This window comes from Podarcis melisellensis (genome assembly GCF_964234715.1).
Source record: "Podarcis melisellensis genome assembly, chromosome: 3".
Classification (NCBI taxonomy): Eukaryota; Metazoa; Chordata; class Lepidosauria; order Squamata; family Lacertidae; genus Podarcis; species Podarcis melisellensis.
In genome coordinates this window covers 84713692-84727662 of record NC_138530.1, presented here as the reverse complement: position 1 = coordinate 84727662, position 13971 = coordinate 84713692, and the positions used below count along the sequence as shown (strand labels likewise).

Below are 13971 nucleotides of genomic sequence, written 5' to 3'. Positions count from 1 at the left end.
GTTTAATTTGTCATATGTGAGTGTGTTACAAAATGGCTATTGCATACGTCTAAATATACTAGTAGGCCTCCTGTGCACTCAACAATTGATTTAAACAGGGAACCATGATAATGTACTACCCTTCAGACATTTTCTCCCTATTCCCTCCTCAGAGTACCAAAAATTTGTCAAGAGACTTTGACTGCTACTTATGATCTTAGGAAGTCATAAAGGCAGCAAGTTTGCCTTCCTGAATCTTTTGTACACGTGCAGTTCTCATTTTAGGGGGTTAGCCCAGAAGTGCTCTTCCAGAAGTTGAAGATCTTTCCATGTTTGAAAGGGCTTCTTCCGGCAGCAAAAAAAAGATCCGTGCACAAGAAAAAGATTCATGAAGGTTTTGCAAATCTGTTGTACAACAAGATGCTTGCAAACATTTTTTTCTGTAAGTTCAATTTGGAATCCACTGCTTTCGTTTAAAGAAGTATTTGAGCTACATCATTCTACGGTGCGCAATCAAGATTGGGACAAAAGGACTTTAGTGGCATTTTTACCTGAGGCAGGACTTTACAACCTTCTACAGCTCAGCTGTGGGATGCAGGAAGCAACTGCCAAGCAAAGAGTATGTTCAGAGGCTGTTTTTCTTTGCCCCTCTCCTGAAAGTAAGGATTTGGGGAGGGGACCTATCTTCCACAAAAGCCCTGAGATTTGAATGCCAGGTGCCCCATTGTCTAAAAGGTATCCTGGAACCAAATCTGTTAACTTGCTTAACTCTGTCCTAAAAATTTTGAATCAAGCAGTTTAGGAATTCAGACCCAGAAATGCAGGGGTGAGGAAGCTGTGGCCCTACATATATTGTTAAGATTCCCAGCAGCCCAGCCAGTCATCAGGAATGATGGGAGTTGTAGTCCAACAACATCAGTAGGGCCATAACGTCCTCACTACTGCAGTGCAGAGTAATGTTTTCCATTAGGCCCCCAACAGTGTTCAACTGCCTGTATGATGTATTGGATGGTCACTAATAAAACTCTGCAGTGCTGAAAGAAGCACATTTGTGGTTGCTTAATGACCAGGTTGGGTAGCAGAGCCTTTGCAATGCATATTAATAAAACACTTATTTTAACTATACTTCAAAATAACAAGCTGCAGTGAGTAGACTACAGCACTTTGCAATTTTTGTTAGGAAATATAATTCACTCAGCTCAGAGCCAATATATTTTGGAAGATTACATATGTAGGATGCTGCCACAAAGACATACTCTGCAAGCTGTTTTAGACTTCCAGACATTTTACCGTGTGGCAAACATTCCCCAGCATTAATATTTTCTAATCAATTGAATATAAAGTTATTATCCTTCTGTAAAAGCTTCTTAAGGAAGGGCAACTGTGATAACAGAGGTGGGGAGAGAAAGTAACTAAGGCTGTCTACTATTAAGACAAATATCATTTAATACCAGAGTAAGGAAAGACAACTGTTAACTGGCCCTAGAACAGACATGTCCATGGTGAATCAGGAAAGGCTTAAGGAGAAATGAGTATAGCTTCCAGGTATAGGAGAAGTGGGCAGAAGTGGAATGGAGATGGGGGAAAGGGGAAACTAATCTTAGGGGCAGCATTTATAATATTCCGTTGCATCTATCTGATAAATCTTCAAAGTAATGCAGGCCTTATTCTGATCAAGTCAGAGGATGCTGCTCAACCTGTTACAATGGGTTACAGCTAAGGTCCAGAGAGGCCAATATTTTTGTGTCTAGCTGAGATCTTAATTTAGATAAAGCAGATGGAATACTGTAGTAAATGTCCACATAATGGCAGTTAGCGGGAAATCCACGTTATAACTCAAGCTGTGAGTTACCACACACCTAATGCACACATACTTCCCTCTTTAGCTACCAAGTCCGTTTATTCCTTACTCTCATGGAGATTAAATTACGGGTGACATTCTGAATACAGACAAAGTCACTGTCCCTTTCCCCAGCACACAATTGGGTGGAGTAAAGTCCCAACAAAACATCTTTGGGCTGCCATCAAATCCAGTCTCGTATAACAGATGAGAATTAGTAATTAGGGCTGAGCATTTTAGGTTGCAGAACAAGGCAATATTCCAGAGGGCAAGGAACTCTGGTTTAAGCTTATATCATTGGAGCCTACAGATCAGTTTCCTAATCGGTGTTGCCTGCAGAATCAAGCAAGAGTCACACTCCTGCCTTATAGATAGGGGGAGCAGCTATAAGCCTTTAAAGTGGTTTCCAAAGGATTCTGCCCAATAGGGTGCCAAAATGCCTAAAACCATCCATGAGATTGTACGAGACCTCCCAACCATCTTTCCCCCCCACTCTTGGTATGGGCAGTCAGGCTAGTATTTCTTTTTTTTGCAAGGCCACTGTAAATGTTTCTCCATTTGGCATTAAGTTTCTTTGAATTCCAGCTATGTTCTTCTTTAAAAAGCTGCATCTCTTTTCAAAACAAAACAATTTGCATACTGAAATTAGGCCAACTGCCTATCAAAAAAGGGAGGAAAGGGTGGATTTTTTTAATGTTGCGAATTCTGAAAACATTGTCAGTAAAAACTTTCCAGTCAGAGCATCTTCCCTATGGATCAAATTCTAGAGTTAAGTAATCTACTAGTGATCATGGCTTGGATCCAAAGTTCACAGTTTGTACTTGAGGAAGATGATTTTTGATAATTCACCCAACAGCCCCAGCACCACCTGAAAATATGCTGTAGGGGGCAGGGAACCCTCCAGAATAACATGAGGAACAGCACAGAAGGAGACAGAGGGACTCTCCAAAAATTGCCTCACCCACACACATCCCAACCATTCATCTGGTAGTTTCTGCTGGATCTCATTCCCTTGCCTAAATGGAAGGAGTCCTTCCATTCACAGAATAGATATTCTGGATTCAACTTATTACTTCCATGGTATCTTGTGAAGATATATTTGCCTGCAGAGCATAAAAGAAAACAGCAGAAGGTTCTCTGCATGCAGTGTTTGATTGCACTTATTATTATCTGTGCTTTTGGTCCTGGAAATAAACATTAGAATTAGAACGGCAGAATCAGCTAAATAGGCATTGCTGAGCCAATGGGAGTGAAAAGAATACAGATGCCCACCAAAGGCTCTTCTATGAGCTGCTGCCTTGCCGCAGGAATAGTGGGCAAGGTTGCCATTGGTGCCACTAAGTCCAAATCTCTGCAATGGTGCAGAATGTTCCTCTTGCTATGTTTGCAGCTGTATTATTTGCAGCTCTGAAAGGGGCCGGCCGAGGAGAGAGCACCTCTGCTAAGTCAGTGCAAGCAGTGAGTTAGATAGACTATTGGTCTGACTGTGTATAAGGCAACCTCCTACATCCCTAAGTAGGAGTGCAATGGACAGATGTGGAATTTAACCAACATCCTCGACTGAAGCCAACTATCTGTTATAAAAAACAATGGAAGATGTTCTAAAGATGGACTAATTTAGATTGTTTGCCTTGCTAATTAAAGCTAAAGGTTGCACTAATTCGGCCCAATTGTGATGATCTTTTGTTAAAGCTCAATGTGCTTTACAAGTTGAAATTAGAGAGGAAGAAGACTCCGTGGCCGATCAGCAGTGGTCTCCAACTAAAGTCCAACATATTAACCAGTACACCACCCCTTTGCCTGCTCACTATATACAGTGACCATCTACTGATCCTAATAGCTCAGATATCGCTACATACTCCTGCTCTTTAGTGTGTGTGTGCATGCACACACGCACATGGACACACACACCTGGATCAAAACAGATGCCTATGTGTACTTCAAAATATACCGCTATGCTACTGCTCCTCACCGCCACCCCACTCCCTGTGTTCTCTGAAATACAGAAACTCATGGCTGACAGGAATACAGCTGCCACTATATCAAAAGCAATTCAGCTAGCGCTTGAGATGCATCTAGAATACACCAAAGACTGACCAAGCATGTAGAGCTATGCCGCTAGACAGCGCTATGCAGTCACAAGCTGTACAGTGAAAGATTGATGAGATTAATTTTTGAACCTTCTCTGCCTTCGTGGTTGTTTTGTTGATTTCTCCCTTAAGCAGGGCACTTCAAACTGTATCTACCTAAAAGCTATCAAGAGTCCTGATTTCGGGCGGTTTGTGCGAAATGACTAATTTCATGATGAAGTAGTGCTTTTCACACTTGAACTATCTGATGGTGCTTGTTTTGCTATGCACATGGCAATGTTCATGTAATGAAAGATACTAGCTGCCTGCAGTAATTAATGAAGGCGCAGAGAAGAAATTCAGTGAAGCATTCAAACAGAAATACCATATAAAATTCAAATAAATGAGAAGAGTGTTTTCCTATTATTAAAAAGTAAATTAAATTAGGATACAGCAGCAGGGCTTATAAGAGGGTTAATGATGAGAAGACATGTTATGCAAAAAGTTCTATTAGTTTCACACTTTGCTCTTTTTCAACAATATTCCTAATTACAAATACTGCATGCATTCTAATGGCAGCCATGAATACAATATGAATTTTTTACATGCTCAGTGTGAAGTTTAGCAGGGCATGCTTGCCAGGTGTCCTATCAGACAAAATTCCTCACTTTACCACCCTCTGGAGAGAAGTTCTGAATACTATCCTATAGGTGCTTTCATAGTCAACAGCAATAATATACAATATAAATCTAAATTTTAAAAACCCTCAGATCTATCCATAACTTGATAGTGAAGTATCTGAATCCAGTGGCAGTATGTCCTATTACTAGACACTGAATAAAAACGATAAGAAAGTGCTATCTGCATCATGCTTGTTCTGGCTGCCAACATCTTAGGATCTCTGGTTGGCAAGTTGCTCAGACAGAGTGCTGAACAAGATGGACTACTGGTTAGAGCCATGTAAACAATGATTATGTTCCAAATACCAACTGCAGGTGGAGCAGCACCACATCAGCCAACAAACCCATCCTATGATAGTTTCCTGCTACATCAAGAGTAACCAATATGGTACCATCCAGATTTGTTGGGCTACAACTCCAATCAGCCCTAGCCAAGGGGTGATGGGAGCTGTAGCTTACCACGTCCAGAGAACACCAGGTTGACTAACCCTGTGCTACAACATCAGAGCCATGCTACGCTACAACCCTGGGCAAAACCTCTGAAATCAGCAGCTTTAAATGCATTATGCAGCCTTCGCTAATGCACTGAGGATTCTCAAGAGCCCATTAAAAGCAGAGATTTGAATGCCAATACGGAGCTGGAAAATTGTAATGTGTAGGAAGCATCACCGAATGAGCCCCATTCCCAACTACTACAACTGGTCTTTGTAGTGAAGGGAAAATAATCCAGAAGCGAAGGGGGAAGGAGATAGGTGTGTACATGCAAAACCTAATATTGGTGCATATTTCTTCCAGACCCTAGGCTCAGTCATGACTTACTCTCAGAAGCATTCCAGTGACTGTGGGATTTAACCAGAATTTACCCTCCAAGATATGCTGGTCCTATTAAAATGGCAGGTTCATCTTCATGCCAAAACCTTCCTATCCAGCACAGGGTAGCCAAGGAGGAAGATTCTGAGTGCTATTATCAAGAGTGCTCCTGATGGTCATATGTAGCCAGAATTATAGCATTAAACATGCACAACACACACACACACACAAACAAACCCCAACTTCAGTAATTTCTACAAATTTCTGTCTGAAACTCTTGAGCACCATGAAGTTGTACAGACGACTCAGAACTTGCACAGAACATAGGTCCTGCGGATTGCACACAAAGCCAGAATTGTGTAAAGACAAAGACACCCAGAAGTCCCCCCCCCCATGTCCATCCCTACCTTTTTGGAGTTGGTGTGACAAGCCTTGACCCCATGCAAGGGCTTACCAGGTTCTGGAGGCCTTCATGAGATTTCAGGTGGCTCCACAAGATCTCACAATACCTTCCCAGAGCCCTGTAAGCAGACCTGAGAGCTTAAAAGTTATTTTGCACCAGAATAAAATCTGCTGTGAAAAGAGCTTTTAAGTTCTCCACTTTGCACACACTTAATTTGTGGGATCGCAGCTGGCCAGCCACCAAGCACATAAAACTGTGATCACACAAGTTAAATCCGCACAAGTTGCGAGTCAACTGCATTTAAAGAAAAAAAGGAAAGGAAAGATTGAGATTCTCAGGAGGTGAAGGAACCTAGTAACATCGTTTTTGCTCACCGGAACAAAGCAGAAGATTGTATGCCTACCTACAGCGTTCATGCAATATCTAGAACTAGATTGTTTGCAAGTGCAAGTGATACAATGTCTGCATGCAGGTTCACATGAATATAATCTGTATTTGAGATTCTGTAAATATACTCACCGGCCATATCAATGGGAAAAGGTCTACCTGCCCGCCAGCCAGTGTACCATCCAACAACCTTGCCCTTTTCCACAACTGGGCGCTCATAGCGTCGTCCGCCTGCCAGACCCACAGGCCATACAGACACTTTGTGGGTTGTGCGCATCTGTAAGAAAGGAAGCATAAAATCACTTTCAAACTTGTTTCTTCGCCAACTTGCATTGTGCTGTGATTGAGATGCTCAGAAAGTAGTTGGTGTCTCCAGGTCTGATCCAAGACACTTTGGCATCTGGGGCAAACCACAAAATGGTGCCCCCAACCATAGAAGAAAAAGGGGAGCAAAAATCTACATCAGGAACAAGAGGGGGAATACAGATCTACATTAGGAACATGGGTGGGGAGAATCAAACTCACCCAGTGGTTGAAGTGGGAATCAAACTCCATCACAGAGGGGAAAGGGCCTCACTCTGAATCACACAGGGGGTTGCAAAGCCTGGGAGACACCAGAGGGCAGCCCCCACCATTTCCTCCCCAGGGGTGGGAGGAGACCAGCAGTGACTCCTATTTGTCAAGAGGTCCCTGTAGAGGCAGAATTGTGGGGGCTACTGAGGAGGCAGCAGATTTGGCCTCCAAGGAGGGCACAGTGGTGGCAGTGGGCAATGCATTCCTTGGAAGCTGGATCTGCAGACCCCATGGATTCTGCTGTCCAAGGCAGTCATCTTACTTTGCCACATGGGTGGGCTGGCCCTGGGTGTCTCTGTCCTTGATCTATGGCCAGATTAAGGCACTCTGAGGCCCTAATCTATGTCAAGTTTAAGGTGCCTCGCAATGTTTAATAAAAGTGCATTAGCCTAACAGAAAGGGCAACAATAAAGTTTTATATTCACACATACAAGGATGCAACTAAAAATTACCAAAACCACTAAAACATATTATCTTCTTGCTATTTTCTTTAAATTGGTTTCAAGCTCATCCATCAAAAGAATAAAGGATTCTCTTGGAGAACGGTTTTCATCAGCATCAGGTGCATCAGTATCACTGGCTTTTTCTTTATTCACACACTTGCAGTCTACACCAGGCAGGTATTATTTTGCTTGGAGTTCAATCTCATCAAAACTTTATTAGGTTTCTTTTAAGAAGCGGAGGAGCGATGTGTAAAGCTCTGCACATCTGTACTGAGGGCTATCTTTGAATCCTGTGGGGCCTTGCTAGTTTTGCGGAACTGATCTAATAAATGATTCCAAAAGCTTGAGCCTGAACACAAACACTAAATCCTCCATTTCCCCCGAAGAATAGCATCTTCTCTCCCCGTATCACCTTTTTCATTGTCACTAGTATGAACACAAGCAAGGGCATCAATAATTGAATCGTAACTCTCAGCTATGGCTGAAATAGCCCTTGCATGTGCTAGCATCCTGAGAGATATTTCAGTACTGTGGAATCAGGACCCAAGAATGATCTGAGTACTGCCCAGTGTTTTATACAGTCGGAGTTAGAAACTCAGATATGTAAGCTGGGTGCCAAATGGCGCCTTAAATCTAGGTTATGTTCGCCAAAACAGAATCTCTATTCACCCGGGGACTGATCCTTGGGATCCCTTCCAATGCTACAATTCCACGATTCTATGATCTCAACTACTTTGCTTGATTGTAGCTTGCTCTTACAACAATTCCCTTGTCCCAGTATGCAAGGAGGAGAAACACATACAGTGGAAATTGAAACAGTATGAACTATGGTCTAAGGCAGAGATTTTAAAACTGTGATTGCTAGCCTGGCACCTAGAAATCCCCACGTAGTTGCAATTGGGCCCATGTCAGTAGCAAAACAAGCCTAGCACCTAGCTAATTTCTAACACTGATTGGAAAATGTATACTGTAAAAGAAATGGCTTCAAGGCATCAGCTGGACCCAGACCCATTTAGCTTTGGCAAGTTGGTGACCTCATGTGCCTACAGACCGACAGGTGGAGCACAGAGGTCTTAGGTCAAAGGCTATACATGGGATGGGGCTTTCAGGGCATAGAGTCAAAGTTTTCCCCCTTACAATTTCGGTCATTGAGAATCCCCCCTATACGACTATACTTACTGCAATTATTTTAGAACAAGAGGCAAACTGCTTTTGATTTCATTCTTGCTGCCATGCTTGTGAAGGAGTGGAGAGCCTATGACCCGAAGGTTGCCCTGGCATGTTCCCACAGTGCTAAACTATGGTTTAGCATTACATCTGAGCACAGCCACTATAGCAGGAAGAAATGTTGGTGGTGACTTTTATATAGCTATAGATACCTATAGCAAAGGCCAATGGGGGTAAAATCTGCAACACTTTGCTTCCTGCCTATATATCTAGTATGCTGTAGATAGATTCTCAATTATATGTACCGTATTTTTCGCCCCATAGGACGCACTTTTTCCCCTCCAAAAATGAAGGGGAAATGTGTGTGCGTCCTATGGGGCGAATGCAGGCTTTCGCTGAAGCCTGGAGAGCGAGAGGCATCGGTGCGCACCGACCCCTCTTGCTCTCCAGGCTTCAGGAAGCTGTCCGCAAGCCTTGCGCGCCCGGCAGGAGCTCCCGCCAAGCGCGCAAGGCTTGGGGCGGCAGCCTGTTGCCCGAAGCATAGGGAGCCCTCCGGAGGGCTCCCCGTGCTTCGGGCGAGTGTCTGCAAGCCTTGCACGCCCGGCAGGAGCTCCCGCCAGGCGCGCGAGGCTTGGGGCGGCAGCCTGTTGCCCGAAGCACGCGGAGCCCTCCGGAGGGCTCCCCATGCTTCGGGCGAGTGTCTGCAAGCCTTGCGCACCCGGCAGGAGGGCTCCCCGTGCTTCGGGCAAGTGTCTGCAAGCCTTGCGCGCCCGGCAGGAGCTCCCGCCGGGCGCACGAGGCTTGGGGCGGCAGCCTGTTGCCCGAAGCACGCGGAGCCCTCCGGAGGGCTCCCCGTGCTTCGGGCGAGTGTCTGCAAGCCTTGCGCACCCGGCAGGAGGGCTCCCCGTGCTTCGGGCAAGTGTCTGCAAGCCTTGCGCGCCCGGCAGGAGCTCCCGCCGGGCGCACGAGGCTTGGGGTGGCAGCCTGCCGCCCGAAGCACGTGGAGCCCTCCGGAGGGTGCCCCGTGCTTCGGACAGGCGTGTGCAAGGCTTGGTGCGGCAGCCGCGGCTGGAGGGGGGAAATTTTTTTTTTTTATTCATTCCCCACCCCAAAAAACGAGGTGCGTCCTATGGGCCGGTGCGTCCTATAGGACGAAAAATACGGTAGATGAATTTCAACTGAAGCTTTCATCAAAACATACTGAATGTGGGAAGGCAACAGTAACTTCTCATGTTTTTTCCCCCTGCCACAATGACTGTCACAAGACGGTTATCCCATAAATGTTAATTTAGGTGTGTTAAAGATGAACAAATTTTGGCACTGGGTATGCCTTTCCCCTTTATGTTAGGTAATAAAAATAGAATTCCATTTGTGTTGAAATTTGAATTGTAGGCGCTGTACACTGTAGAACTATTGTTGCCATGAGGGGCATCATAAAAGATTACAGCATCCTTCACTCTACCTCTTGCACTCAATAAAATGCCAGAATTCAAGCATCCATGCAAACCTCTCTCATATATTATTTAACTTTCCTCTTAAACTAATCTAGTGCAGTTGCCCTGATATAGCCTGAGAAAACAAAGCCAAAAATTTTGAATACTGAGATAGCTGAAGAGCTACCCAAGAGCTGGCATGCCTTGCGAGTCCCGTCCCTCCAATATCTTTTCAAACAGCAGGCTGTCCTGCCCCATTACAAACAGCTTCTGAAACTACACCCCCCCCCCCGCACACCAATCTTAAAGTGAGTGTGTCATGTAGGTCTGGCGTTTGACAGAAGCTAACCAAAAGCGCTCTTGAGCGCATGAAATATCTGCACAGTTCTTTGGATCCTGGTCTATAACATACTAAATAGTTTAGATACATAGAAAAATAATCACATGTGAAACCAACACTGGGCATCATCTCTCCAAAATGCATAATTTCAATACTGCAAGGGGCAAAAGAAAATTGCCTGTGTCTATAATGCTACATTCCTCCTTTCCTCTTCATTCTAAGGCAGACAACTCTATCCAGCTGTTTGGCATTACAGCCTTACCATGATTCAGATACACTGACGCATTTAAAGTCAGCACATGGACTCATTCAGAGAAGAAGCAATATAGTATGATATCAACCATGCCTTAATGCAGCTGTAAGGGACCTTTGGCTCTCCAGCATTTGTTGAATTACAAATCTCATCATCCCTGGCCTTTGGAAATGCCTGCTGCAGCTGATGCAAGTTGCAGTTCAGCAACATCTAGGCAGTGTTTCCCAAACTCGGGTCTCCAGCTGTTTTTTTGGACTCCAACTCCCATCACCCCTAGCTAGCAAGACCAGTGGTCAGGGATGATGGAAAATGTAGTCTGAAAGCAGCTGGAGACCCAAGTTTGGGAACACTGCTCTAAGGGACTAAAGGTTTCCTGCACCTACATTAATGGGTCTTTATTTCTACTATTGTTATATTTAGAGCCTGCCCTTCACTAGAAGCAGGTTACAACTAGAGAAAGCACAGCATTAAAGCACAGTTTAAAACAAATAACAACCACAGCCAAAGCAGGTCCTAAAATAAACTGCAAGTATCAAAGGCCAGCGTCTAGAGGCACATTTTCTGCATGTTATAAAAGCAGTACAATGAACATGCCAGACATGGCTCTGTAGGGAAGGTGTGCCACAGAGAATGCCCACTCCTGAGTCACCACTCCGCAAACCTCTGAGGGTGGTGGAACTACAAGAGGGGCCCCCTCTGCTGAGCTGAACCCCCAAGAGAATCTGTTCTGCCACATCTCTACAGCAAAACTGTGGCCCTCCAGAGGATACTGGAGTCCAACTCTTACCAGGTCCAGCCAGCATGGTCAATGATAATAGCACTTGTAGTCCAACAATATCTGGAGGACCACAGTTCCTCACTTCTGAAGTGTTGCGTGTATGCATGCGCACACAGGGTGACACAAAACCTTGAACCAAAAAGCTATCCATCCTTGGCAGCATGCCTTCGCTTAGCAGATCAGTGGACAATGCACCTTCACTGGTCCTTCTGCTGAATCCCTACCACAATGGCAGTGTTAGAAGCAACAAAGGTGCATAACATTATATGTTGCCATTTTCTTTTCACCACATTGTCATTAAATAAAGACCGACATCATTAGACCTGAATTCAATGCAGGCCTCCCTCTGCATTGAGTTGTACAGCTTCATCTGCAATGCCATCTGAATCAGGAGCGGCTGTGCTGCTTAGGTGAAGTCATGGGATGGATGAGGACAAATAAACTGAGTGAATCCTCACAAGATTGAGATCCCGTGGATGAATGGTTCCCCATTGCAAGAATGGGTTGTGTACCAACTCTGGATGGGATGCATACCCTCAGAGTCAGCAAGTGCAAATTTTGGGGCTACTTTTTGATCCATTGCTGCCAGGAGTGGCCCAGATGACTTCATTGACTCAGAGCAACTCTTACCAACTTCGGTTGGAGAGCAAACTACAATAATTCTATGGCCATTCCTGGCCTTGCCACAGGCATCCACACACCAATAATCACACAGTTGTCTTAGTCTTGTTACTGAGCAACAATATGCAGAGCTCAGTGGGGTGGGGAGGCCAGTCAAGCAGAAGAGTCTCTGAGGTGTACTTGCCTAGAGGCAGAGCCAGCAACTGAAGTCAGGTCCAGTCCTAGGGTCAGGCAAACAGTAATCCGCATGGTCAGATGGTCCAGGGGTCAGGGAATCCAATGATCATGGGGTTAAGGGTCAAAATGAGCAGGAAGCAGCAAGGTAAAGCCAGAAACTACAAGCATTACCAGCATTTGACTGCTGCTGGAAGCTCTGCTTAAGAAGGCTGAAGCCAGCTGGTTCTCATTAGTGCCTTCTCCTCTGTGTACCTGAAAGCTGATCAGCTGCAGGTGGGCTCACTCCACCTTCTCCCTCTTCAGGCTGCTGTTCAGCAGGTGAAGCTGATTCCTGGCCCATGACAGCAGTTAACTAGTGCAGTGTTTCCCAACCTTGGGTCTCCAGCTGCTGTAGGACTACAATTCCCATCATCCCTGACCATTGGTCTTGCTAGCAAGGGATGATGGGAGTTGTAGTCCAAAAACAGCTGGAGACCCAAGGTTGGGAAACACTGAACTAGTGTAATGTGCTCTGTGCAGGATGAGTCTTATACCTGGCTGCAGCTAGTGCAGACTGCAGCTGCTGGGGTGTTTGACAAGACACTCAGTTTTGCACATATTACACAAGCACTGAAATATTGGCCTATTGTTTATTTGGTTTTTTAACATTTAGATCCCACCTATCCTCCAAGGTGCTCAATGTGGCAGATGAGGTTCTCCCACTCCACAATTTATCCTCACAACAACCCTGCAAGGTAGCTACCGAGGCAAGTTCAGGGTTTTGTTGTAAACAACTCAGGTCCAGGATACCTAGTAAACTACTCTTCCCAAGCTTGTCTGGGTACATGTAAAATCTTCCACCAACGTGGCTCATTAGGATGATGCCCTATTTACACACCACGAAACAGGGATGCTTTGGGAAGTCTGTTATTTCATGGTACATAAACATTAAGCCATGCAGGTAGAGGTCTTTAGATATAGCCAAGCTGCCAGGCAAGCAACTGAGGAGGCAATGGTACCCACATGATCAAAGGTACACATGCAGGGGTCGAGATAAGAGGGGCAGAGTATCTTTCCCTCTCTGCCATGCAAGGTTTATGTAGCGCAAGCATGCATACAAATCCACCTGATATCTTTGCGTGAGCATATGCTTTATAAAGCCTACTTTTTCCACTTGCCATTAGCTTCCCAATATTGTAGCAGTCCACACACAGTGATACACAAAAAAATATAAACGACTTCGGAGGACACAAAAGTCTACAGGAAATCCTGAGCCTTTGCAAAACATTTCCCTCCAGATTTCACTAAAAAGCTCCGGAATAGTGCTCGGTAATCTGCTGTGCTGTTCACACTCCCATCTGCAGATTGCTTGCAAGGCCTTGTCACTCCAGCCCTGTGGGAGCTGATATTATACACTCTGGCACTGATTCAGAAAAGCACAAGTGCAGCAGAAGGCTTCGTGCCTTCTGCTAGGCTGCTCCAGTTTCCAGCAGAGTTACTGGGCTGGAGAGCAGAAGGGCCTCTTGATCTTAATCAGCTATCCAGTGGGGAGCATTCAAGCAGGGGAAGGGGAGGCACTCAACCCCACACATTTTCTTTTCCGTGTTCCAATGTGATCAATGATCAACAATGTCACAAAATAGCAGCAGAGAAAGGGCAAAGTCAGACACCCAGTGGTGGCAGAGCTTGCCATCCACTGAAGCCCATGAACTCTTTTCAGGGATAACCTTCATATATATGTGCCAATCTACACCTGAGTTGCACAAGATCACCAGAGGTTCTAATAGCCTGTTTTGAAAGAAGAAAGGGAAAGTCATTTGCTTTTGCTATCAAACTGCTTGGGAGTTTAATGAAACAACCTATTAATGATATACTACAAGTCATCAAATGATCCACCAGGCAAGCCAAATCTTCCTATGTCTGAAGCAAACAAAAATATGGACTGAATCCTGCCCCCATCCTCTCTTGTACCACTGCTCCAAGCTCGGGGAGTTTCCTTTCGACAGCACAGGGCAGCTGTGCCCCACTAATGTAGATGG

The 13971-nt window shown here is 45.0% G+C and overlaps 1 protein-coding gene across 6 annotated transcripts in view; it reads right to left on the bottom strand.

Moving 5' to 3' along the window:
- B3GAT2 (beta-1,3-glucuronyltransferase 2) overlaps positions 1-13971 on the bottom strand; it is a 211392-nt gene that overhangs the window by 1666 nt on the left and 195755 nt on the right. For all 6 annotated transcript variants that reach the window (XM_081904931.1, XM_081904929.1, XM_081904932.1 and 3 more), the window contains one exon: positions 6301-6445. In XM_081904931.1, coding sequence (XP_081761057.1) covers positions 6301-6445 — 145 coding nt within the window. The remainder of the gene's footprint in view (positions 1-6300; positions 6446-13971) is intronic.